Source organism: Leucopleurus acutus (genome assembly GCF_964270905.1).
Source record: "Leucopleurus acutus genome assembly, chromosome: 16".
NCBI lineage: Eukaryota > Metazoa > Chordata > Mammalia > Artiodactyla > Delphinidae > Leucopleurus > Leucopleurus acutus.
The window spans coordinates 32,719,302-32,743,498 of NC_139158.1; the positions used below are offsets into that span (position 1 = coordinate 32,719,302).

The 24,197-nt window shown below is 43.9% G+C and overlaps 1 protein-coding gene across 16 annotated transcripts in view; it reads right to left on the reverse strand.

Moving 5' to 3' along the window:
* The window catches only part of RBFOX1 (RNA binding fox-1 homolog 1), a gene marked incomplete at both ends in the record, with an annotated part of 1,093,433 nt that overhangs the window by 336,539 nt on the left and 732,697 nt on the right, over window positions 1-24,197 (reverse strand). For 5 of the 16 annotated variants that reach the window (XM_082857458.1, XM_082857461.1, XM_082857467.1 and 2 more), the window contains one exon: window positions 19,841-19,927. The exons of the other annotated variants lie outside the window; for them this stretch is intronic. In XM_082857458.1, the coding sequence (XP_082713584.1) occupies window positions 19,841-19,927 (87 nt within the window). Of the gene's footprint in view, window positions 1-19,840; window positions 19,928-24,197 lie in introns of those variants that run through there. 16 annotated transcript variants of the gene reach the window in all.

Consider the following 24,197-nt stretch of genomic DNA (forward strand, 5'->3'; position numbering starts at 1 on the left):
GCTCACTCTCCTCCTATGTGGTCATATGACTCACAGTCGGGGAGAGAGCCAGTCCTTTCTGTCCTGTCTGGGGACATGTGCAAAGATTTAGGTTACACTGTACTGCAGTATCCAGTTGACCTCCTCTGAAAGGCTGGAAGACTTTCTCTGCCCAGAAGCCATAAAGCCACAGAGCCATGCTGTTTCTGCAGCAGAGATTCTTAAGTATGTTTCTGCTATGGGGTGTTTTGACAACCAATTAGAAGTTAAAAACCCCTCCATGGAAAGACCATATGCTCACATTTTGACATATATTTTGAAGAGGAATTTCCAGCCACCCCAATTAAAAACCCATGCCCACGCATCACTCTGCAGGAGCCCCTCTTTCCTTCTCAGCTCCAGAGAGTGGTGACAAAATCATTGGTGAGGGTCGTGATGGGTTTTCATGGGATTGGAAAGTCCTCGGCAGTGGATCAGAAGAGACAGCTGCTGACAGCTGAAAATTCCCGGCCTGTGCCTCAAGATCATGGGACGGAATGTGCGTTTCCATGGCACTCCCAGAAACAGGTGGGTCCCAAACTCTGGAAAAGCACATTTCCCGGCTCCTGCAATTTCAGCTGCACCCGTGGCCATGTGCATTTCAGGCATGGAAGAGTGCAGTATCAGGTGTCTCCAAGACAAACCCAGGAAGCTCAGAAAAGTAAAGGCGTGAGCCGACACAAGAAGGATCTCTAGACACGGGGGTGGGGGTGTGAGTTCAAGGGCAGGGTATCTTGATCTCCCTCACCATCATTAACTCTTTCTTCCTTCCTACATTATTTTTTTCTTAGCACTTACTCCAACCGTAATTGATTAATTCCTGTGTTGCTGTAGCTGTTCTGTTCTTTGTTTTATCTCTTTCCCCCATGAGATCATGAACTCTGCTAAGGAAGGGACCACATCTGACTCATTGGGCATCATTCTGCTAACATATTGCACGGTGTCTTGCACGTAGCAGATGTTCAATAAATACCTGAAGAATTATCAAAGGAATGAATGAACCACTCACGTCGCTGCTCTTTTCTGCTGCTCTATGACATACGAACATTTCATTCTATTTTACGCCTGAGTAAAGTAGGACTCAAACATGCAAAATAATCTATTCGCGATAAAATCTAATAGAGGATAAGAGGCTGGTTCTGGAACCCAGATCTGTCTGAATCCAAACTCCCAAATTGTTCCTGTTGTCACAAATTACAAAAATGAGACATCTAGCCCACAGGGGCCTTTCCTACTTCTGCTGAAATAAAATAAAACGAAAATCAGCCAGCCCAAAGACAGAAATGTCCTGTGATGGAAAATCCATTCCATGGGCACATGGATCACTAGATGTGGCTCACAGCTTGGTACAGCAAGACTTAATAACACGCCCAAGACTGATCTCCCATGCTCAAGCAGGTTTGCTTGTAGCCCTTGGATGCATTTTGGGGTCATTAACAATTAAATACTCATGCTGCATTCCCCTGAAGCAACAGGAGCTTCAGACCCTCAGACACACTTCTGTAATTCCCAGTCACCTCCATAAGCATTGTGATTTTCTGCTCCACCACGCCCTCCAAAAACTGTCCTTCCTTTCAGGGCAGAATTCTCTTGTCAATCAAGATCAAAGAACAGTATAGAGGCTCCTTAAAAAACTAAAAATAGAGCTACCATATGATCTTGCAATCCCACTCCTGGGCATATATCCAGATAAAACTGTAATTTGAAAAGATACATGCACCTTGATGTTCATTGCAGCACTATTTACAATAGCCAAGACGTGGAAGCAACCTAAACGTCCACTGACAGAGAATGGATAAAGAAGATGTGGTGTATATATAGAATGGAATACTACTCAGCCATAAGAATGAATGAAATAATGCCATTTGCAGCAACATGGATGGACCTAGAAATAATCACACTAAGTGAAGTAAGCCAGACAGAGAAAGACAAATACCATATGATACCGTTTATATGTGGAATCTTAACAAATGATACAAATGAACTTATATAGAAAACAGAAATAGACCCACAGACATAGAAAACAAAAATGGTTACCAAAGGGGAAAGGGGGGAGGGATAAATTAGGAGTAAGGGATTAACATACACACATTAGTATATATAAAATAGATAACCAACAAGGACCTACTACATAGCACAAGGAAATCTACTCAATATTTTGTAATAACCTGTAAGGGAAAAGAATCTGAAAAAAATAGATATATATGTATGTATAACTGAATCACTTTGCTGTATACCTGAAACTGACACAACACTGTAAATCAACTATACTTCAATAAAAAAATTTTTTTAAGTGGGATAAAATGAAGATGGAAGAAATGGTGGCATGAGGAATGATATTCATTAGCCAACCATGGCTGCTGTGGTGTTGGCATCTCCACTTGAATGCACACAGGCTGTCCTTCCTGGTTCCCTGTTTTCCATATATGTCCTACTAAAGACCATTTGTCCATCTCCCATCTAGCTTCCAAAGGAATCCTATAAAAATATAAAATCAGATCATGGTGTTCCTCTACTTGAGACTCTCCAGGGGTTTTCCATCTCTCTTAGACCAAAATCTGAACTCCCTGCCACGTCCTAGAGGGTTGCAGACCACACAGTTGACTTTATATCCTGCTTCCTGCTCCTTCATCCAGTGGGCTCCAGTCATACTGACCAGCCTGTGAGCCCCACATGTGCCCATCTCATTCCAACTTACGGCTTCTGCGTGTTCCCATTGCCTGAACTTTCTTCCCTGCACCAGGGCATTACACAGCTGGCCCCTAATGTCAATCAGATCTGAGCTCAAGTTCCACACCTTCCCTCCTTCAACCATCCAAAATAACCCTCTTGGTCGCTATCATGTAACTGCCTTATTTTCTTCATAGCACTTTACGCCACCTGACGTTCTGCTCATTGCCTGTTTTTTCCTATTAAATCTAAGTGGTCTTGTTCACCCCTGTAACCGTTGTCACACACACACTGAACGTTCAAGAAATATTTACTAAATTAATGAACACACATGGAAACCAATGCAGATCCATCTGAATTTCCAAACCAACCCCCCTCTTCAACCTTTAAAATGCACAAGGCATGTCACCACCCTCATTTTGATTCTGAGGGTCAGATATAGAGATGGACAGGGGAGAACGTTAACGGGTAAGCTACTGATGGAGAGAAGGTCCTTTGCATTCTCTGCACACACTCGGACAAGGGCTGTCTGGCTCATCTCATCCCAACGCCACTGGCAAGCCCAGTCTGCGACTTCTTTCTCCAAACCATAAAGGGAAAATGTGATACTTTTAGGACTTAAGGGAATTAGGAGACAGATTTAGTCTTTTAAGAGAGAAAGCAAATTTATTTAAATGGAAAACTGATCTTGTGCCTTAGATATGCGTTTGGTTTATAAGAGAAATACTCAGGCAGGAGCGATGACAGCTGACCAGGCAAGTCTGGTCTGTGTCCCGGTCTCAGGTGTGAGAGGAGGCTTCCCAGAAGATAGCCTGATGTCTTGAGCAGCTGGGTTTTGAACCTAAGTGGTAGTCCCAAAATGAGCATGAACTTCAGCCAGGTCCTAAGAGAAAGTTGTGTGTTCCACAAGTCATAAGTACACTCATGCCATCCTGATGGTGGTGGAATTTTTCTTTCCTCAAAGGGAAGCCTATCTTTCAGTGTCTCCATTTCATGAAACTTGGAAGGAAAGTTGGGAAGAGAAGCATCCACTTGGCTGGAGCCAGCCCACCTGTGCCTCTCTCTCTTGTAATTCTCGAAGCCCTGGGATTGTTTGGTGGATTCCTCTCCTTCAACCCAATCTTCCTCTTCCCATCTGACTTAAATACTATAATTTTCAGATGATCCATTTACTAGGATCCCCAGCTACGACATTATCAAGGCTGAAGGAAGGCGAAAGAACACAGGATATGCATTTTGTTTTAAGATATCACCCTAGTCTTTACGTACCTAACAAAAAGGATATTCCTAAGTTTAAAAAAATCATTGATTCTAATTTTAAAAGTTTCTTATTAAGAAAAAGCGCTGGCTGCAAGTGATACAAATCTTCATGTGTAGGATGAGGGTATGAGAACTTTTTTTGGAAGAGAATGTGTATAGAAAAAAGTGGTTTGAAGTGGTTATTTTTGGGTGGTGGATTATAATGTATGTGTGTATGTAGTGTGTGCGTGTTTGTGTGTTTGTGCTTTTCTGATTGCCACAACTTATTTAGCATTTATCCTGAATTAATTTTAAAATTAGAAAAATAGACAATTATTTTTTAATGAATCTTCTTTTGGAAAGGAGCCCAAGAAGGATGCTACAGGCTTAAATCAAAGAGCAAAAAGATTGGCTAATTGCTGAGACTGGCACCAAGGTGCAACACGCTTCCTGCACACAGATAGCCCTGTGTGAAAAATGCTAGCAGGACTGGACCTCAGCCACAGGTGAGGTCCACTGAAGGCTTTCGCAAACCCTGTGGGACCCATCTCCTGGGGAGTCTCCTGGCTCACAAGTCTCAACCTACCTCCGTTGTCTCAGGACTGTTCAACAATGGGCTCCAAGTACCTGGAGTCTGGAACATAGTTCATTGATTCAAAGATTGAGACATACCCTGAGTTTGATCTGAGACAGGCTGGGACTTGGGACCTGGGACCCTTTGCTGCAACGCTTGCACCTGGACAAACGACTCCTCAAGCGACAAAATACAAAGAAACTATAAGGGACTGAAAATAAATGCGTGCGTGCACAACTGGGGCAAATTACGGACAATAAGACACAAAAAGACCAGAAAAACCCAACTGACACTTTTGAAGAGCTGGGAGCAAAAGCAGGGTACTGTGCATGCCCTCTGCACTCAACACCACCAAAGAGGTGGGCAGACCAACTCAGGTGCCCTTCTGGCCTGACCCCTGGACCCACCCCTACCCTCACCCCATATAAGGAACCAGCTGCCCCCACCCCCACTGGGGAGCGAGTGAGCAAGGGAACCTGTTACTTGTTTTAGCTCCCCTCTGCTGCAGCAGGGGTCCCAGTAAAGCCTTGCCTGAATTTCTTGTCTGGCCTCTAGTCAACTTCTATTGACTGGAGAAGGCCAAGAACCCTGGTCAGTATCAGATCCCTCAGATCCTTTCCTGGGAATTTGAATGGAGACACACAGAGGCTGGCGGTCTTTGTAGTGCAGTCCCTGAGTGTCAAGTCAACTTGGCTCGGCTGACACTTTGAGACAGATAATTCTGGACAATTTTGAATAATTCTGGTTGTCCTACGCATTGCAGGGTGTCAGGAGCAACCCCAGTCGAGTTATGACAACTACAAATGTCTCTAGACACGGCCGAATGCCCCTCTGGGGCAAAAGCGCTCCTAGCTGAGAACGACTCACCTGGAGACAACGTCCATAAGCTGCCTGCCGAGGTCCGTAGGCCTGCCCAACCTCCTGTACTTCCCTTGGCTTGATTTTCTCTTTTTCCCTCTTTTGAATCCAAGATTTTCTGTGAGTTCAACTGTTTATGCATTACACATCAGAAAATAGTAAAAATATAAACCTCCCCCGCTATATTCTGTTAAGCTAGCCAGGATTGGGTTCTGTTCCTTCAACCAAAGGGATCTTAACAAAACCACCCACTTTCAAGAATTGTGTTTGGTTTCCTGACGTTCAAAATGGTGGATCATCTTTCAACCCACAGAAAACCAAACAGTTCTTAACTTCTCTCTGATATCGGAGCAGATCTGAGCACAAAGGCATGAATGAAGCAGACGCCCCTGGGCCATATGGAGGCTGGGGATATACAACAATGTGTCGGCAACCAGACCCTTACAGAGTAAACCAAGATGGCAGAGGAGTGTTCACCAGGGAGGGGTGGGGGACTTGATTGTGATTGGAAGTTTAGGCCAGCACCAGAGGAAGTTGGGAAACCATGAAGCAGAGATGGCATCAGATACACGCCGTGTCCACCCCCCCCAGGAGTGGACTCTACAAAGTGCTCCTTAGTGAGGCTCTGACTTGCAGGAATCAAACACTAAAGAAAATACACATGCAGACAGCATCGCACACTCAAACCCCACAACTGTTTGGACAGATAAGAATCCCATATGCTCTGCATTACCCTCAGCCATGGAAAGCTTTTTATCCATCCCCAGGCCACCCCGTCACCATGCAGCAGGTGGGAGCTCTGGTCCCCTACAATGCAGACAGGGACAGGACTCAGCGGCTAATGACTGGCATACCGTATGATGGGTGAACACGCCCAACATCTGCTCGGCCCCTGCACAAATCTTAGACCCTCTGGCAGGCAGTACCAAGTCCCTCAGCTAAATCACAATGGGAACCGCCTGCCAACACGCCAGGTGTGCAACAAGCCCCAGCTCTTTAGAGTCCTTAAGCCCCCCACCCAAATTCCCGGAAAGGGCTCCAGGCAAATGCAAGGCTGCCCGTACGGCCAGTCTCTACGAGGCCAGAGGAGCCACCTTATTAGGATGGTCATTGGATGGTCCATGTCAATTTCACATTTCCTGTCAAAACCGCCCAGCTAGCAGGCACCTCGGTGCTTACACCTCTCACCAGAACAAATGCAGAACCCTTGAAGGCAGAAATAACACACCAGCACAGTAACAATAGGAGACACCGCTTGCAAGCTGTCCGGGGCCCCTGGAGTAACTGACATGTTTGACAGAGAATGCGTGTTGGTAACATTGTTTGATTCATGTTTAAAGGAAAAATGGAGAGTATGTTTCAGGGAGGTTTAGACATTGATAACCAAAAGGAAGGGCTTGTAAACAAAGCCACAAGGACCACGTCCTAGCGGTCCCCTCCTCGCCCTCTGTCACCACCCCACCTCCCGTTTTGATCTTCTCCCGGAGGAACAAGCCTTCCACGGGGAATGAGACCTCTTGACAGAGGGCTGCCAGGCAGCGGGAGGAGAGCTGATGAGAAATGACAGCAGCACAAAACTGCGTTAGCCTTCTGCTCAGAATAGGTTGTATGGGGCACAGACGAGGCGGGTCCCCCACAGAGGATGGGGAGACACCACCAGAGTCACACATAATGGCAGGGTCCTGGCCAGCGGAGCTCGGAAACCCCAGATCTGCCATATCCCAGCACTGGGAGCTGGGGCAGGTATTTAACTTGGCTGAGCCTCAGTTTCTGTCTTTCCAAGATGGTTTGGAGTGGTAGTAAAAATATTCTAGCAGAAATATTGTAAGGAAGAGTAACCAGTGGAGTGAAGAGCAGCTGTAGCAATAGCAGAAATAATAATGACATAATTATTATCATGTAATTATATAATAAGATAATTATAATAATATAATTATTATGTAGTATTATACATTATATAACTATATATTATAGGATATATATTATATATAACAATGTATAACACTATATATTAATATATAATGTGATAAGTTTTATAATATGTTATATATAACTATTATATAATGATACATAATATTGCATATGCTTATGATATATTTCATTTATGTATTATATAATCAGTAATATGTCACTATACAATTATATTAAATAGTATAATTTAAAATCATTATGTAATTATGTGATAATTATATGTAATATGTATTTTATATATGTATTATTATGTCTAATGCATATTATCACACAGACACAATATGCAATACATAGTGATAATTATGTAACCCTTATTTTATTATTATGTCTGTCCTGAACCCTTACTATATACCAAGTACCATTACAGTGCCTTACAAGTATTAACTCATGTGATCCTCAAAGGCAACTCTGGCTTTGTCCCCATCCAATACAGGGAGATGCTAAACCATGGATTTAGGTGCTTTTAATGTGTCCATTTTATAGATGAGAAAACCACAGTACAGAGTGGTTTAGGAACTTCCCCAAGGAGGCAAAGCTGAGATTCTAACTCAGCAGTCTGCAGTCTGGCTGAGAGCTCACACTCTTAGCTCATATATAACACATACATACATATACATATATATATATATATATATATATATATATATATTTTTTTTTTTTTTTTTTTTTTGCGGTACCCAGGCCTCTCACTGCTGCGGCCTCTCCCATCGTGGAGCACAGGCTCCGGACGCACAGGCTAAGCAGCCATGGCTCACGGGCCCAGCCGCTCCACGGCACGTGGGATCTTCCTGGACCAGGGCACGAACCCGCGTCCCCTGCATCGGCAGGCGGACTCCCAAACACTGCGCCACCAGGGAAGCCCCATACATATATATTTATGTGTGTGTATATGTGTGTGTGTGTGTGTGTGTGTGTGTGTGTGTGTGTGTGTGTGTATATGTATATATATATCAAAACTCAATATCGTCTCTCTTACAAAGTTTGGTTGTGGTGATGTTGCAGTGCACTTGGAAATAAACTTGCTGATACATGTATTGAGCACTTTGCATGTGCCAGGCAGTTGCCTATGGACTTTATATGCTTTGATTCCTTTCGCTACCGTCCAGTGAGGTGACTGCCACCCAGAGAGGGCAAGAACCATGCCCAAGGTCACACAGGTAGTAAGTAGTGCCCAAGGTCACACAGGTGAAGGAAGGAGATGAACCAGGGAGTCTGCCACAAAGCCCACATCCCTATACCATCCTGTTCGACTGCTTTTTCCTCTCTAAACCACAATGCTTCAACTAGATACTGTAGGTGAAATGCCTTACACATGGCCTAGTACATAGTAAATGCCTGAAAACAAGCAGCTGCTGTTGCTCTTACTGTAACTAAATGCGAAAAGCCCAGTAGGCATTTTCTTCCAGGAAAATGACGGAAGTATGAATTTATGACGCCGTCTGTTCAGAGGACAGATTCGTCGCCCCTTTTAAACCCCGACATAGCCCCTGCACGGTCAGTCCACACCAGTTCCTGAATCCAGCTGCTCATCGGAAACCCGGGATTACCAGTGAGGCATGCAGTTCACTGGGCTCTGCTCCCTGCCTTCTGCTATAGATGATCTGAGGTTCAGAGTGGACACCTGCATTGTTAATGAACTTGCCCAGGCTCTGACCAGTAGCAGGACAGGCGAACACCCAGGTTTGCAGGAAGTCCTCCAAGCAACTCAGAGCCATGTTTTTCCCCAAAGGCTTCTCCCACAAGCTGCCCCGTGCCAGTCGGCTGTCCTGTGCTCACACTTCCTCCCTGCCACTGGGCACTGACAGATGGGAGCTATTCTTAATATTTAACATTTATTAAGCGCCCACAGCATGCCAGGAGCTGCATGGAACAGGGGTGTGGGTGGTCCCAAACAGTCTGTCCCCAGAAGGCTGTGGCCACATAGAGGAGAGAGGACAGTCCTCTCTTTTCCCCTTCAAAGCTCCCCCTCCCTCTCCAGTCCCAGTCCCAGGTGTCCTGCCAGAGCAAGTGGACAAAGATTTGGGCCAGGATTCAACATGACTGAGACCCGTACACCCTCCTGCATGTGTGTCTAGTAGCCCCATCTCCCCAGGCTATGGACTTAGAAAGTCAGAGGGGATGTAGGTTTCATGCCACCCAAGGCCCTGGGCTCAAACCCCAGGGTGGTATATCCCTGATTGCACCCTACTCTATTCAGCTGCACCAAAAACGTGTGTCCCTGGTTAACAGGAATCTCCATGGGGAGAAGAAGCAGGGAGCTGCATATGTGCCCACCCACCTCCAAATGGAGAGCATCTTCATATGAAAAAGAAACTGCAGCAACCAGGATATGATGAGAAAACCATGACAACGGCGATGTTGGCCAACCGCTATGGAGTTCCTACAATGAGCAGGTGCTGCTCTGGCTGCTTCACATCATCACATCAAATCCTCTGGGCTCCCTTTCAAAGGGGGTGTGATAATTCCTGCTGTCAAGTTGAGACAGTGGGAGCTCAGAGACGCCAAGCCCGCATAACACAGGGGCCCAGGGGCTGCTCAGGTGGAGCCCTTGGCATTATGTCATCGCAGCTGGACTGCAGAGGCCCTGGGGATAGTCACTTTGGAGGTCTTTTATTCCTGACATTGACTTTGGGAGGCAGAGCACATGGGATGTTACTCCCATTTTATAGGTGAGAAAGTGGAGGCTCCGAGAGGTCACGCAACTTTCCCAAAGTCCCCAAGAGAAGGTCATGGCCAGACTCAGCTTTCCCTATTCTAAATCCCATGCTCTCAATTCTCTGGTCTAAATCCTTAACTGTGCTGCCTCGTGTAATGAGAAGAAATAGCTCTTTGGAGAGTAGTTTGTGAGAACACTGTGGAATGCACAAGCTGGCTGCCTCTGTCACCAAATCTTCCCCACGTCTGGGAGCCAATGCGGATTAGAGAGTGGAAGGAAAGGTAACAGCTGAGGGAGGCCGCCTTCACCCACGGCGGCGGTGTGCCAGACTCCGCTGTGTTACTCTGAGCCAGACGCAAGGTAGGACGGGGCAGAGCTGGCCGCTGCTTCAGACACAGGTTTCTTGCCATCATTCTTGCAGCCAAAAACACAAACAAACAAAACACACTATTTGTCCCCTGGAGCATACCAGAAGCCCTGTCATTTGGGAAAGACAGAGAACCTGACTATAGAACATCATCTTCCTGGGACTGTAGAAAAACCCATCTTGACTGAGCCACTGAAAGTGGTAAAGATCTCGTATTGGGTGGGGTGAGCGGGGCTGAGAGTCTATAGAGTTATACCTTCAAGCAGTTGTGTTTCACTTCTGACTCCACAATTGACATTGTGGCCATTGAAGCTACCTCTGAGGACGGAGACTGGGTCCTAGTCATCTCAGTGTCTCCAGAGCTTAGACGACATCCCAGCATGGAACCCATGATCCACAAATCATCACTGCCATGAATGAATGGATGAAAGAATTTCATGGTGCCTCTGCCTCCTGCTTTTATAAGCCTGAAGATGGACTTCCCTGGTGGCGCAGTGGTTAAGAAGCCACCTGCCAGTGCAGGGGACACAGGTTCGAGCCCTGGTCCAGGAAGATCCCACATGCCGCAGGGCAACTAAGCCCGTGTGCCACAACTACTGAGCCCATGTGCCTAAAGCCCGTGCTCCGCAACAACAGAAGCCACCGCAATGAGAAGCTTGTGTACCACAACCAAGAGTAGCCCCTGCTTGCCATAACTAGAGAAAGCCCGCGCACAGCAACGAAGACCCAATGCAGCCAAAAAAAATAAAATTAAAATAAATAAATAAATATGTTGACTAGCATCAGAAAAAAAGCCTGAAGAACTCAAGCTAGAAATTGGGCTTTGCAATTTATCCCAATAAATTAGGAATTTGGGAGTGACATATACACACGACTACATATAAAATAAATAAACAAGCACCAACTGTATAGCACAGGGAACTATACTCAGTATTTCGTAATAACCTATATGGGAAAAGAATTTCAAAAAGTATATATATATATTATATATAATATATATACACACACACATATGTTTAACTGAGTCACTTTGCTGTATACTTGAAACTTACACAACATTGTCAATCAACTATACTTCAATAAAATAAATATATAAATGATTTTTTAAAATTTTTTTAAAAAAAGAAAGAAATTGGGATTTTGCAGACAACTATGGTCCCAGTTGCCCAGAGGAAAAGACCCACAGAATACTGAGTTCATTGCTCTGGACAGCATTTAGGGTTCAGCAGTCAATCAAGTGGATGAGCTGGCGGCTTGTACGCTGGTGGGATGCATGTGTGATGGGTCTATCTTTAGACGAGAGAGAAACATAAATAGGGGTGAGATCTCCATCCTAAGTCAGCTGGGGAAAGCACTTACCCAAAACAACCTTTAAAAGACAGGGAGGGGGCTCTGCTTCACCATCAAGGGCTCAGATCGCCGAACACCAAAGCAGCAAAGCAGAGTGTGAAATCTGCAAGTCTCTCCAGCCCCGCTTGCCCCATGCCAACGTATTATAAAAAGCATACTTGCTGATATAGCATGCTTTTAAAATGATCAGAATGACAGATGGCTGCGGCAGGAACACATCCTTTTTATAGGACTGCTATTAATCAGAAGAGATTGACAGCGTCCCTTTAATCTTTTAATTAAAAAAAAAAGTGCATCTCTGTACAACTGAAGGAGGCAAGTTGCTGGCATTTCCGAGTGCTTTGAGACACTCGGAACAATGTGGAAGGTCCACATTATTTCAAACTTAATAACTGGAGGGCTTTAGTTTCCCTTTATTTATAGATTTATTGATGTAGGTCTTGCTAATATAAAAAGAAGGTATGGGGTGGCATGATGTGAGAAACCCCATCTTGCCTCAGTTATGGTGTTACCGGTTGTCCCTGTCAGGCTGTCTTTACTTCCCTAGATTGTGGTGTTCTCACCTGTTAAAGAGTGGGGACATCCCAAGCATACTCTGGTGGGAGACATTCCTGTAATTACTTTAGGTGGGAAGATACTGCTTAAAATTGCCATATCTGCCTTTGATTCATCTGATCAGGAATGAAGAAGCAAGATGCACTAGATGATAGTCAATGCCTGGTGAATACACAATCACTGGCAAAAAAGCAATCGGATAAGTAACATTAGAAACTCACCAATTTCTTCCCTGGGGAGGGTATGTGCAAGGTCTTGGGGAGAAAAACCATGTTGGGATGTTTGTAATAGCTTCCATTATTGAGATAATTGTCATAGCTCTCAAGTAGTCGAGAACTTGTATGTTTTGCCTGTTTAGCACCGTAACTGGATAACAGGACTCTGACTATTCTTTTACCCACGGGCAGCCCATACAGCTCAGCTGGGCCTGACCCCACCCTCCAGCTTGACTCAAGGCAGTCAAGATGATTGACTTGGGGATGGGTGTGGCCTACAAGATAAGCCAAGCAGACTGCTACTGGAATTTTTGCAGTTGGCGAAGAGGCTTGCTAAGATGTGTCGGGGTGTAAGCCTGGAGTTTCTGGGGACCATCTTTGCCAGCAGTTGGACATGGTGTGTTTGTGAACAAAGATCAAGTAGAGATAACCACTATGGAGTCATGGGGAGACATGACTTGGGGTTGTTGGAGCCTCTGAATGCAACTGTGCCTGAAATTGGACATTTTCTTTTTCTCCTCTAAACCAATATGAATTAGATTTTTGTCACTTGAAGATAAAAGAGGTCTTCTGGTATATATATATATATATATATATATATATATATATATATATATATATATATATATATATATATATATATATATATATATATATATATATATATATATATACACACCAGACCTTTCCCATATATTAGGATATAGGCTTCAAGTTGACAAGGATCTTGTATGTTTTTATTCTGCCTCATCACCTACTCCTAGTTCACAGCCGGGCACACAGTAGGTGCTCAATAAATAATTGCTGAATGAAGAGATGAATCACATGTAAAGCTCACAACCACTCTGCAAGACAGGTATTCTTGTTTTCGTTTTGTAGCTGAGAAAACAGCCTTGGAAAGGTTAATTGACAAGCCCAAGGCCACACGCTTAGTAAATGCCAGAGCCAATATATCAACCCGGACCTGTTTGACTCCAAATTCTCTTTGCCACCTCCCTGACTCTTTAATTTAGTCTGCTGTTGACACGGCCTCTTTGGCAGTACAGAAAAGTCACTTAGTGACTAAGATGGAGCAGCCGCAAAGTAAATGACACCACCAGCACTCATATCAGGCGTGCATTCTGATTTCTTTCCCCATCAGCAGATATTCCAAACATGTAGATAACATTGCAGGACAACAATACCAAGACTGAAAATGGCTCCACTAGCCACAGAGCAAAACAAGTTTCTTTCTTTCAAGTTTACCCCAAAGATCTGCATGTTCCCTACACATTTCTCCACCTTTCTGTAGGGACGATTACTCTTGGTCCATTGTTAAAACCAGCAGTTTGATAATTCTTTTTTTGTTTTTTTGCGGTACGCGGGCCTCTCACTGTTGTGGCCTCTCCCGTTGCGGAGCACAGGCTCCGGACCCGCAGGCTCAGCGGCCATGGCTCACGGGCCCAGCCGCTCCGCGGCATGTGGGATCCTCCCGGACCGGGGCACGAACCCGTGTCCCCTGCATCGGCAGGCGGACCCTCAACCACTGCGCCACCAGGGAAGCCCCAGTTTGATAATTCTTGGTGACACTACATATGTGTATGCAGATCTCATTAAATACACTGCCAGATTCGACGATGCTGATTTCTGTTTCAAAATCCAGAGTGCAAGGTTTGCCTATACCATTGCTATCCACATCAGCGAGGCATTAATCAGCATTTCTCTGCTACCATCTAGTTCTGTAGGGTATAAGTTGGAAAAGACAGCCTTCAGAGAGCTTACTGTCTCAGAGAGAACGACGGCAAACAACGATCAGGACTCAAATCCAGGGAATTCGACATTCAACTGCTGGATTCACAGAAGGGTATTACAGGGCCCATTCCTATGTGGACACACAGAGATTCGGGGCTTAGGAGTTCCATTTCTGAGATTCCTCCCAGGTCCTTTGGAGCCATGTCTTTTGACTGTTGAGACCTATGTTTAAATAATGTCAAACCCCACAGTGCCAACGAGCTGGCGAAGAGACCGCAGCTCTATCTTGATGTGTCAGGCCAACGTCGCTAGTTCATCCAAGCTCTCTGCTCTACTAGGAAGGGCTTTCTCCTCTGCTTGCCCGGTGAATGTCTGCTGATGCTCTACAGCCCGACTCAAATGCCACCTTTCCCCTTTGAACCACCCTCTTCACTGCTCCAAGAGGCATCCACCTACTCCCTCCCCTGTGTTTTCATGTGCACTCCCATGGATACACCTCAACAGTGGATCAGTGGTTGAGAGGGAAGGCTCCAGCCCACCAGACCTGGTCTACATCTCAGCTCTGTCACAGACAATCCCTGTGACCTTGGGCAAGTTACCTTTCTCTAAATGTCAGTTTCAGGTCCTCCATATGCAGAAAGGGTATCATAATACATAACTGTGATTTCTTAACGGAGACCCTTGGGGTTACCTCTATCTTGAAATACAGATTTTGGGGGATTTCCTTTTCCAGAAAGGGATTTCATCAGACACAGATTATGTAACATTCTCAGCAGGGTCTGGGACAACACTCTGAAATCAAACACGTAAATATTCCCATAGCAAAATATATGAATATTCACAGTAAGTCGGATAAAGAAAGTCTATAAATAGCCACACATCATTTCAGGTCAAGTTTTCTTCCAAAATGCATTTTGGTGCCAAACTCTCCCCCCAAAACCTGATTTTCAGAGCTTTTTGGAATTTACAATTACAGGTAAGGGTTGGTAGAACAACAGTACCCAACTTTAGGGTTACAATAGCCCCCGTTAGCTGCGGTTTCGCTTTCCCAGGTTTACCTAAGGTCAACCACAGCCTGAAAATATTAAATGGAAAATTCCAGAAGTAAACAATTCATACGTTTTAAATTGTGTGCCATTCTGAGTGGTGCTGTGCCATCCTGTCCTGTCCTGTCCCAACCTGTCCCATCCTGTCCTGTCCAGGATGTGGATCATCCCTTTGTCCAGCGGATCCCACCCGTTAGTCGCTTAGTAACCGTCTCGGTTATCAGATCATCTATCGTGTTATCATGGTGCTCGTGTGCAACTGACCCTTATTTTACTTAATAATTGTCCCAAAGTACAAGAGTTAGTGATGCTGGCAGTTCAGATGGACAAAGAAAAGCCGTCAAGTGCTTCCTTTAAATGAAAAGGTGAAAATTCACGACTTAATAAGGAAAGAAACAAAATTGTATGCTGAGATCGCTAAGATCTAGGGTAAGAACAAATCTTCTCCATGACGTTTCAAAGAAAGAAAGAGAAATGTGTGTAGTTTTGCTGTCTCCCCTCAAAATGCAAAAGTTACGGCCACAGTGCGTGAGGAGGGATTAGTTAAGATGGAAGAGGTATATTGGGGAGGGCATATTCACATAACTTTTATTGTACTACATTGTTATAATAGTTCTATTTTATTATTAGTTATTGTTAGTCTCTTACTGTGCCTAATTTATAAATTATACTTTATCATAGGTATATGTGTGTATAGGAAAAAACACAATATATCTAGGGTCCAGTACTATCCACCATCTCAGGCATCCACTGGGGTCTTGGGCCATATCCCCCTCAGATAAGGGGGGACTACGGTACTGTTAGAATAAATTGAGATAATATATCTAAGTACTTAACACAGTGCCTGGCACATAGCGAGTACTCAATAATTATCACCTATCATGCTTTCCTGCTGTTTTTACTGTAGTATTAGATTTACAGTAGTATTACTGTAGTATTAGTTTATCTCCTGCTCTCTTTCACTGGGCTGTGAACCCACTGGTCAGTAGCTGTAACTGCCACTTTTGTTTTCCAGGGGCTTAGAACAGTGCCCGATATGGAATATGTGGGCAGCGACTGAATAACTAAATTAACAAATGCATGGTGAGGTGGACGTGGCTGTGTTTACACTGCCCTCCATCGAGGAAAACAGTCTCCTGACCTGATCTGTAATACACGGATGAGATGAGAACGATTTGTCCCGGTGTGGAGAATGATCTAGCCATGATGGTCAAAGGGCATATCTGTCGGACAAATATCTAGAGTGAGGGGCTCAAGGCTGAACTTGAACCCAGAGCCAAGGGCTCATTAGACCCAAACACCAGCCAGACTAATCAGTTACAAAGCTCTTGTTTGGATGATATCGTCTGACACGGGGTGGGCATGGTCCACGGCTGGGGTAAGTCCTCTTGGGAGCTCCCTGGACTCAAGATTGACTGACAATCAACTTGTCAAATCTCCTTTGTCTTCCGGTCAGATAACTCATTGGTCATTCAAGGTTTTGTTGGAAATTGAGAAGCAGTAAAGAGGCTCAACGGGAAGACACATTGGTTCTTCTTATCCAGAGATACCAAGATTAAGGTCTACAGCAAAGGTAAAGGAGCAGTGTTTATACACTGCACTTGGCAATACTGCTCTCTTCCTCTTCTGCTTCTCACTCCCCATGAAACTGCCCAAACTGTTTCAGCTCAATCCTCCACAGTCACTCTGGAATTCTTTACGTGGCTAGAAGGAAAAACTACCCGCCTTGCTATCTATTCAACAAGTTCAGACATCAAAAGATGGGTTCAGGAGATTCAATATGGTAAAGATTCTAGTTTTCCTATGGGATGGCAGGTGAGGTCAGTGGTCACTATTGAATCTACTCTTGGGACAAAAAACCCTATTGAGTAATGTCCCCAAAATTATTATGAAACATCTTCACTCACTGCCTTTGCAGGATAAGGTGATGCTCTCCTAAAAGCCTCTTATGATGTCTGATCAATTATTTTTTTGTTCCTTTGCACTGAGCAGACGAAAACAGGGCAATAAAAAAGTGGCACTTGAAAGGATTATGAAAAGGAAGTTCTTATGCCATAGAATCACTGGCTCTTCGGGTTGGAAAGACCTTGAGAGGAATCTTAAATTCTGATACAGTAACCCTGCTAAGTGGCCCCTACAGCTGTTTGCATATCTCCAGTCACAGGGAACTTACTACCGAGGATGGAGTACACACTCTATTTTGGATCCTTTGACTGTCTGGTTGATCACATTATGAAGGTGTGGGTGCCACCTTAATTGCCTCTAGGAAAGCCCTTGCATCTCAAAGAGCTGGGAAGAAACGCACAAAATCAACAAATTGGTCAGCAAGCTGATACAGTCTGCAAGCATGCAGGGCAGCTGGCATCAGAAGCATCAGCTGAAAGGGGTGTGTGTGTGTGAGAGAGAGAGAGAGAGAGAGAGAGAGAGAGAGAGAGGGAGAGAGGGGGAGAGAGAGAGAGAGAGAGAGAGAGAGGGAGAGAGGGAGAGAGGGAGAGAGAGAGAGAGAGAGGGAGAGAGGGGGGGGAGAGAGAGAGAGAGAGAGAGAGAGAGAGAGAGAGAGAGAGAGAGAGAGAGATTTTCGCCCTTTGAGTTGCCTTTCCTCTGCTTGGAAATGTTGCTGCAATGGAGTGTTTGAGTTTCCAGTTGATACCACTGGATAAATAACACAGGCTGTCTCAGAACACCGGAAATAAGGCCAGTTTCTCCCTGCCCAGAGCATTTCAGTGTGATCCATGGTGGGTGGGAGAGGAAGAAGACGAACGATGTCACAGCAGCTGGGCTAAGGATCCCCGCTGCACTGCCTTCCTGACTTAAGGGCAACTAGTTAGCAGAGTGTCACCTGGGAAAACAAAGTATGATCCAGCGAAGATTTGCAAGTAAAATCACTTGTTCCTTCCCCAAATAACTGGACATGTTTCTCAAACACTCTGCAAAGGAGGAAGAAATTGGGCCCCCAACTTCTCTGCTCGCCTGGGTGTCTTCTCATCTATCACTGGGGTAATACGTCCAGAGTGGCATTTTGTAATGACGGCAACATTCCAGCGAATCGATAGTTATTTAATTCCCAACAAGCTCTCGAGTCCATTAAGCCTGATTACATTCACCCATTTCAGTGGGTGCCGTTATTTTTCCTACACCGGCACTTAATCTATAACAGGAACTTATGAGAACTTTCTAAAGCAATTTCAGCATCAATCAGCATAGAGTGAAGGGCACGATTTGCCTGTAATTATTTATCAGACAGGGTGGCAGAGCGTCTGACAAAACTCCAATGGCTAAACTTCACCCCAAATTTCCAGTGGAAGCAAAGGCCTTCCAGATTGCCACTGAGTTCTACTTCAGACCTCGGGTGGGCCACACTGGCCCTGCTTATGCCCGGAAACATGGAATAATTTCCATGTTGTTAAGGACCATTCTCCAAGCAGTCTGTTATTTCTCACAATAATATAGGAGCCTCCAAAATCAGTAAGGACCATAAATCTGGGATGGTAGAAGGTTTTGCTTGATTACTTGGAATCACTCCTGAATGGCTCAAATCACCAAGGTTCTTACAGTTTATAAGAGGTAACGACAGCATTCAGCATAGGAGAAAAGGGTTTGACCAGAGCCCTCGCCAGAAATTTTAATTAATGAGCTAGGGTGTTGCAGAATTTTAAACTATTGTGGAGGCAGAAGCACAAGGCTGAAGGGAAAAGGACATCCTAACTACGTGCAGTTTTCCTTTCCTGTAGAAACGAGATACAGAATTTATTACAAAGAGATTGTTGTTCTCAGACAAACAACAAACAAACCACAGTGGAAAACACCCGGGTTTCCTATGATGTTCAGGCTCTGTCACTAGTTAGCCTTCCACAGAGAAATTCAGACACACATCCAGAAGCCAACCCTTGCTTAAGAAGTCACGCTTACGATGCGGAAAAATAAAAGGCCCCAAATATCTTATTTGATGATTCTCCTGACACAAAATTAATAGCCGTAAGAGTAATACCAACACACATTTCAATCCTTCACTTTCAACTGGTAAGGAATTCCTAGGATAATCTCTGAACTTCATAATTAACCATCAGTAGAGTGTTCCTTTTTGCCTCCATGCCACCACTCTACCCAGGTTAGGGGGTGGGGTGGGGGGAGCCTCTATGAAAATAGACAATCCACGGGAAGGGGAAGCTAAGGATTAATGCATATTTCACGCTCCTTCTATTTCCTGGGTGAAAGCGCTTAACCAACTCACCTCATGATCAGGTACTCTGCCTCATGATCTGCTCTGGGAGACTGAGTCCCTCAGAAAGCTGGGAGGGAGAGCAAATCCTTTGCCCCGTGGTCAACCTCCCGAAGCAAAGCCATGAATGTTAAACAGCAGCCGGATCAATACAAGCAAATATAGCTCAACTACACCATTTATTCAGCCATGAGAGATGTCAATAGCCAGATTAGGGTGATCCATCTTTTTGATTTCCTACTGTCTTCCCACTGACTACACGAGAGCTTTTTCCTGTATTAAAAGTGTTTGCTTTCTCAACCATAAAAATTCCAATTATTACTCTGAGTGCTCTGGAGTTAAGTTGCTTGCTGGCAGTGGCCTTGAATTACCTGGATCAGTCCGGGGAAGTAGGGGGCTGCTGGAACAATCATAGGCACGCCATAGGGATGCAGGAGGACTCCTTGAGAAGGCAACATGCTTTACGGGAAGGTAGGATTCCCTCAGAAGCTCAACGCATCAATGGAGAGAGTTAGGGGAAAATCTATAGACCCAACTTCTTCGGAACCACAAAGCTGAGAGCCAGATCGCTCCTGTCAGGAGCCGAGCGCTCATCAATGCGCAGAGGCGAGAGAAAGAAAATCCGGCATCAGCAACTCTTAATGTGAAAGTTTTCCTCCCAGACGACGGAGAGACACAGCAGCTGCAGGGTTGAAGCTACCAAAATGGAAGGTTCTATTTTGGGAACGGCTTGCCTAACATGACTAACCAAATACTCTTCATTAATTTAGTTCTCAGAGAGAGTGAGAGAGACTAAGAGACTGGGAGAGAGCTGGTCAAGCTGGGAGATTCGGGCTCTTCCTAATGAATTTGGGCGAAAGGCAAGGGACGGAGTCTGCGTGGGATGTCTAGAGAGGAAAACTGAGAAATGTAAATTGATATGATTATCAGTTGCCACTTAAAACCTAAGTAGGGGAATGTGGGCAGCCTCTGGTACTGACCACAAAGAAATGAAGAAGATACTTAGTCGAGTTCGTTATCCTCTGTCTCTCTCTCTCTGGTTTTAGTTTTAAAGGGCGATTTGTGCAAATAATAATACCACCAGCGAATATCTTCAGTGTGTGCTCTGCACGCAGGATGAGCTAAATTATCTACATATGTTTTGTAATTCCATTCTCACAACTCTCCCAAGCAGGCACTACTATCAGTTCCTGGTCCACACGGGAAATGAGCTTCACACTAGTTGAACTGCTTGCTCACAGCCCTACACGTGTGAGAGGCAGTGTCAGGCTACAAACACAATTCCTCATCAGCCACGATATCCATTACAGTAGTGTTTCGTTCTGTAACAGATCTTCATATGCCTTAAAAACATTTTTTTAAACACTTTTTGTCTTTGAGCTTTCAATTGTTATATTTTAATATGCAATCTATTAATAAGAGATGATTCCCTGCTCCCTGAGTTTAAAGGCATAGCAAATGAACGCCAAAACTGCAGATGAAAAACACATTCTAGTATTTGAAATCTTTCTGATGTTTGAAAATATCCAAGTGATTGGCATACATTACACGGAAATAGATAAACTTCGATGGGATTGCATGAATTGGAATTATACTGACTTGTGTGTCCTACTTAATAGCTGTGTGTTCTTGAACAAGTTACTCAGCATCTCTGAACCTTAGTTTCTCCGCTTGGAAAATTGAGATAATAATAGATCCTCATAGGGTTGTGTGACAAGTAAAGTATTTGGCATCCTATCATGATGTGTACAATACAAGATGTGTACAGTATTTGCCATTCTTATCCTGTGTTTCCTGTTCTTCTACTAATACCTGGTATAGACACATCTTTGACTTCAGATTGAAGGCGCAGAAAGCATTCAAATTGGCACTCTTCTAATCTGCATACCAGGAAAGAACGTGGGCGTGTTGAGAGTTTCCCAATTTCGAGAGCACAGAGTGAGCCCACTCAGTTTATGCTCAAGGCCCAGGGATCATCGAAAATCACCTTCAAACTGGACACCTGCTTACCACATTCCACCTTGAACTTGAAATAGGACACGAGATATGGATTTTGTCGAAACTTGGAGAGCTTCAGACACCGCAAAACATATTCAACTATCGGCTTTTTCTAAATCCAAATGTCAATTCCTCCACTTTTAGATCACCAAGGTGTTTTTACACGACACTAATTTTAGTTGCTTGATTTAGCTGCATAATTACATTTCTAGATAACGACAGTGGACAGCATTTGGCAGAGAATTCAATTATTTAAGGCTGAATTTGGGCCATCTTGACAAGGTTTCTGTGTAATTGATTCTCCTGTATCAAAGGGGCCACCTTGTTACAATTCAGAAAGCTCCAGGAACAGCTGCGAGTTGACCCCTCTTACTTAACAGCCTGATATTTCTAATTTTAGCTTTTGACTCTGACTTTCAACACTGCGCTTCTGAGAAGTTACCAGTGAGGACAGTGGCCTTGCCATGAGACAGCTTCCTGGGAGGGGAGAGCTCTTCCTGACTTTGGTAAGGGGTGGGTCAGATTGTACTATGTCTCTGGTGTTATAAAGTAGAAAGACCACTGGACCAGGAGTCGGAACTTAATTCAGTCATGAAGGCCAGAAACGTACACATTTAGACTTTGTTTCCTGAACCTCGTATAGGAGTGACAATACCCACTTACCCTTCACAGAGAGGGCTCCGATAAGCAAAAGTGTGGGAGTGTTTTGGAAACTGTAGAGTTACATAAATACAAAAGATTATTCTGTGTATTACTCTATGTGTTTTTTTTTTAAAGAACCTGATGATACATTTCAGAAACATATTATAGGTAGTTCTTGGACATATCGTGGTTGGATGCCAAACCCCTGTGATAAACAGAATATCACAGTAAAGCAAGTCATACATTTTTGCTTTCCCAGGGCATATAAAAGTTATGTTTACACTATACTGTAGTCTATTAAGTGTGCAACAGCCTTGTGTCTAAAATAGTATATAACTTAGTTTAAAAACATTTTATTGCTAAAATATGCTAACCATAATCTGAATCTTCAGCAAGTTGTAGTAATAACATCAAAGATCAGTGATCATATATACCAACAAACAGAAGAACAATGAAAAAGTTTGAAACAGTGAGAGAATTGCCAAAATATGACACAGATACATGAAGCGAGCAAATGCTGTTTGAAAAGTGGTGCCCATAGACTTGTTTAACACAGGGTTGCCACAAACATTCAATTTGTAAAAAACGCAGTATCTGTGAAGCACAATAAAACGAGGTGTGCCTGTACACACAGGACATATAGATGTATACTATATCATTTGCAGAGGATATTTTCTCTTTTCTTTTTAAGAACTCCATGCTACAAAAGCTTTTCTGCTCCTGAGTAATGAGTATCTCTTTTCCTCACTCTGAAAATAAAGACTCATTGTTTTGTGACCCTTTTCACTTTGACTTCCAGGAAGCTCAGAGCCCCAAAAGAGGTTCAACTCTGTCCATTTTATTGGCCTTTACTGCCTGCATATTTGTGTTTTCATCTTCCTGTTCTCACCACCTCCAGTCCTGTTATTCACATTTTCTCTGTTTCTGATTTTATATTTAGATATTACTGCCATGTATGATTGTAGTGGTTATACTTGTAAAATGGTATGAACAGAATGTACCCTTGTTCAAAACCCACCCCCAAAACTTTATGACATTATAAAACATAAAAATAAATAATGGTCACTAAGCAAAACCTCTTTTTTCTAAAATGGGTTCTGTTTTCCCAAATGGGAAGCATCCAGTATTACTGGACTGTAATTCTTTCCTCTTGGGTCCCTTTCCTCCGCTGAATGTGCAGGTACCACATTCCATGTATCTCTGCTTTCCAGTGGCTCATGGTAAATGGTTATCTACCCAATGTCTAATGGGTGGTATTAAGCTCATAGTATTTTGCAGGAACTTAAAAAAAATGTAGAATAAAAAAATAAGGTGAAGAACAGGGGAGATAGTTCTGGCAGCAGGTAGAAAACATAGGTAGGTTGCCAAAAGGGACTGAATGTAAACCAAGGGCTATGTATCATCATCACTCTGGCCATCACAGGCAGGGGAGGGCAAACATTTTTCTGTAAATGGGCAGATTACAAATATTTTAGGTGCTGTGGACCTTAAACTCTCTGTTGCAACTACTCAAAACTCTGCCGTTTTCATGTGAAAATGTTTACAATAAGCAAATGGACTCTGAAATTTGAATTTCCTATAATTTTCACCTGTCACGAAATATTCTTCTTTTGAGTTTTTCCAACCATTTAAAAGTGTCAAAACCAATCTTAGCTCGAGGGTCGTACAAAAACAGTCAAAGGCCAGGTTTGGCTCTCAGGCTGTGGTTTGCAGACCCTTCATTTAGAGCATATATTTTACAACCCTCTGGAAGTCCGACTTCAATACAATGACAGGTATATACTCCATTTTTTACTTCTGCTTCTTCACTTGCTTCTGGCTTTCCTGCCACTTCTTTGGTGCCAGTTCTGTCAGTTATCCCTGTGTCGGGGATTTCCATCAAGCCTTTTTTTTTCTTAGCCTGCCTTTGCTAGTTCAGGCTCATCCATCCTCCCTCCAAAAATTCTCCCGTCTTTCTCCACCTTCCGTGATGACACCCCCTTCTTAGTTAGTGACCTCTCTTTTCCCTTCCTGGATTAAAGTGGTTCCTCTCATGCTTTCAGATACTACATCTCCTTCCCCAGATCCTGAGAGCTAACATGAGGATGA